At 39.3% G+C, this 3,923-nt stretch overlaps 1 gene segment (V, D, J or C); it reads right to left on the reverse strand.

The window, feature by feature from the left end:
* Nucleotides 1-945: 945 nt before the first annotated feature.
* LOC121442869 lies at nt 946-2,325 on the reverse strand. The segment is given in 3 exon segments: nt 946-986; nt 1,794-2,087; nt 2,274-2,325. Coding segments are annotated over 3 exon segments (384 nt in total).
* Nucleotides 2,326-3,923: the final 1,598 nt, after the last annotated feature.

Consider the following 3,923-nt stretch of genomic DNA (forward strand, 5'->3'; position numbering starts at 1 on the left):
ATAGAGAAGTCAGGTGTAAGTCTGATAGGTTTACCTTTATAAGTAACTTGGCCTTTTTCCTTTGCAGCTCTTAATATTCTTTCTTTATTCTGTATATTTTGTGTTTTGATTATTATATGGCGAGGGGATGTTTTCTTTTGATCCAGCCTATTTGGTGTTCTGTATGCTTCTTGAACCTTCATAGGTACATCTGTCTTCAGGTTGGGAAAGTTTTCTTCTATAATTTTATTAAGTATATTTTCTGTACCGTTGAGCTGCACTTCTTCTCCTTCTTCTACTCCAATTATTCTTAGGTTTGGTCTTTTTATTGTGTCCCATATTTCCTGAATGTTTTGTGATGAGAGTTTGTTGGACTTGCTGTTTTCTTTGATCAGAGTGTTTATTTTCTCTATGTTATCCTCAGAATCTGAGATTCTTTCTTCTATCTCTTGTATTCTGCTGGTTATACTTGATTCTGTAGTCTCTATTCGTTTACCTAGATTTTTCCATGTCCAGACGCCCTCTGTTTGTGTTTTCTTCTTTGCCTCCATTTCAGTTTTCAAGTCATGAACTGTTTCCTTTATCTGCTTGATTGTTTTTCCTTGGTTTCCTAGGGTATCATTCACTGATTTACTCAATTCCTCGAACTTTCTATTATACTTCTCATCCATTTCTATAAGGGCGTTTTTTATATGCTGTTTAAGGGTGTCAATCACTTTCATGAAGTCAGTTTTTTCTACTTCTTCTTGATTAAGGTGTTCATGTCCTCCTGTTGTGGGGTCACTGGCTTCTGGTGGTTTCGTGTTGTTTTTCAGATTGTTGGGAGAATTCCTGCATTGGCGTCTGCCCATCTCTTCCTCCCAATACTCCCCTTTGTATCTTCTTTTATAGGATCAGGTCTTCTTGCCCACTGATGTACCTTCCCAGTGATGTCACTCCCCAAAGATGTTTCTCCACAATGATGTTTCACTGGGTGCCCAGAACGAAACTCCACGCTGCTTGGTTAGCTCGCGAACAAAGGGCCCACCCTGCTCGCTGCGGGCAGGCTATGGGAACAAAGGAGCTACCGGCCACCCCTATGTCCTCCCGGTTCAGATTCGGTCCCAGCACCCTAGCAGGCTGGGCAGGGAGGCGCTATGCCCCAAAGGAGGGAGGGAGACAGGGGGTGTGGGGATCTGGATGTAAGCTGAGTGGGATAGGAAGAGAGAGGGGGTTTGGGCAGTATAGCCCCTGTAGGATGGCCAGGAAGTGTGGGCGGGCTGAGGTATGATCCAAGCTGCCGCAGCACTCACTCACCACAATGATGTTTCACTCGGTGCCCAGATCGAAACTCTGCGCTGCTTGGTTAGCTCGCGAACAAAGGGCCCACCCCGCTCGCTGAGGGCAGGCTATGGGAACAAAGGAGCTACCGGCCACCCCTATGTCCTCCCGGTTCAGATTCGGTCCCAGCGCCCTAGCAGGCTGGGCAGGGAGGCGCTATGCCCCAAAGGAGGGAGGGAGACAGGGGGTGTCCAATAATCATTTTTTTTTCTAGTTTCCAAACTGCTACAAACATCATTACTACTGTCCATAGCGTCTTATGTTGGACACTGAATTTCCAGAACTATAAAAATAAACTCCTTATATTCAAGCAGCAGAGCTTGTGGTAATGTGTAAAGATAACACTGAATTCTTTTCCACCACTGTTTGAACACATCTGTCTCAGTCAGCAGGGGTACATATGCAGGTCCAGGGCTGTGTGGTGCAGCCAGCTGGTGAAAATGTCAGAGAGGTTTTTGTTGGAGGCTGAAGCACTGTGGGAGGATTACTGCGACCTTGCTGACAGTAATAATCTGCCACGTCTTCAGCCTGAACACTGCTGATGGTGAGAGTGAAATCTGTCCCAGATCCACTGCCTGTGAAGCGATCAGGGACCCCAGTTTGCCGAGTGGATGCATAGTAGATCAGTAGTTTAGGAGCCTGTCCTGGTTTCTGCTGGTACCAAGCCAAGGAGTTAGTACCAAAAAATAAAAGACTCTGACTGGACTTGCAGCTGATGGTGACCTTCTCTCCTGCTGACAGAGCCAAGGAGGATGGAGACTGGGTCATCACAATATCTGCACAGGCACCTGCAATCAGCAATAAAAATGATGATGTGTAATATGAAAAAATTGAATTTAATATCTTTGTAATATCATATCACATATTGTCAGAATATTATTGTGTAAGACAAATTCTATCATGACACATATTGTAAATATCTTATATACAAAGAAATGACTCTAAAAAGATTATAAAACTTTTGAATTCCTCACCAGACACCCAGAGCAGCAGGGACAGGATAACCTGGGTTTGTGACACCATGTTTATCCCCCTGCCTGTCAGTTCTCACTGAAATGGCTTGGTTTATAAATTCAAGGTGGTTGGACTGAGTTGGAGAAGCCTATGCAAATCAGTTAGCAAATATCTTAGAAAATGCATGGGCAGTGTGTGTGACTAGCTGGTGTCAATCAACAGGCAAAAATAACAACATGGGGAGTGTGAGCAATCACTGAATGATATTATCTTACAGTACTCAAACAGATATCTCTTAGGCACTCTAATGACAACTTTGGTTAAAAATTCACAATATTTTAAATTCAGTTTGCTTTGCAGAATGTTAGGAAAGCTGTCTAAGATTAACAATACTATGGAAGTGATAAATTATGTTCCAAAAAAATCACAACCAAAGGAACTTAGAGTTCCTTTGAAATTTGAAATTCAATAAAAGAAAGAAAAGATGGAGAAAGGAAAGAAGAATGACAGAGAGAGAAAATGGAGGTTAAATTTGTTCATGTTATCCTATTTTTAAAACTAAACTTAATAGAGGACAATGAACAGTGCCACCAACATTGTACTCCAGGTTCTAGACTTAAAAAAGTGCCTCCTAGAATTCTCTCAATGCAAATCCTGATGAGCTTTAAGATTAAGATGAATCTTAAACCCCAAGCAATGGTATATCCTGCCGAAACAAACAAGTGTCCTCTGCACAAATTAGGGAACTGAAACAAGATGATAAATTGTAGGAAATAGAAGAGGAAGAAAACAAACTTGATTTCTTTTAAAAATTCATTGTTTTAGACCAATACTTACCAAGAGTGTTTATTCCATAATGCATTTTATAAGATTACTTATGAATTAACAGTATTGTAAGTGGGTGAAAATAGTCTTTCTGACATAGTGGAACACTAAAAATCCTCTCCAGAAGGGAACACTGTTATCTTAAATCAAGCAGTAATTTTACAGAGATTAATTGAACAAGGTACCAGATATTGAAGCTATACAAAGAAAAAAAATATTTGGGTATGAATAAAAATTAGAAGCAATAACTTATTTCACAGAACATATCTGGACTTCAGGTTGGTGAACTCTTAAAGGACATATACGAAGTAAAGACAGTATTTTGTGTAAAGTACAAGACACAAAAATAAAGAAATAAAACGTCATGTCAAGATGTTGGGAAATATATCTTTAATCTTAGACCTGGAGAGACATAATAAGGAGAATTATATATTTGAGATCAGCCTGGGGCACAAGTTCTAGGCCAATCTAACCTGTGCATGGAGATGATCTTTCAAAATGTGTGTTATTAATCAAGTGCTTACAAGACACTTTAGGCATTTGATATCTAAATCAAAGTAGTTTTCTAATATTAACATTTTAGCATTAAGCCAAGATTATTATTGAAAATTAAATATACATTTAAGTATCATGTATTTTTCATTTATTTTCATTTATTATCTAATTTTATAAACCTACTTTTCATATATAAAATGTTAAATTATTTCTGATAAGCATATTCAGATTTCTTTGTCAATTTGTAACACCATCGTAAGAGAGAGATAAGCAACCTGTCAATTAATGAAATTCCCAAACTCAAGGTAAAAATAAGACAGTTTAGTAACTCTGCTTCAGGCGGTGTCTAA

This window comes from Microtus oregoni, unplaced genomic scaffold (genome assembly GCF_018167655.1).
Source record: "Microtus oregoni isolate MIOR12 unplaced genomic scaffold, Mior012 000002F_ref0000024, whole genome shotgun sequence".
NCBI lineage: Eukaryota > Metazoa > Chordata > Mammalia > Rodentia > Cricetidae > Microtus > Microtus oregoni.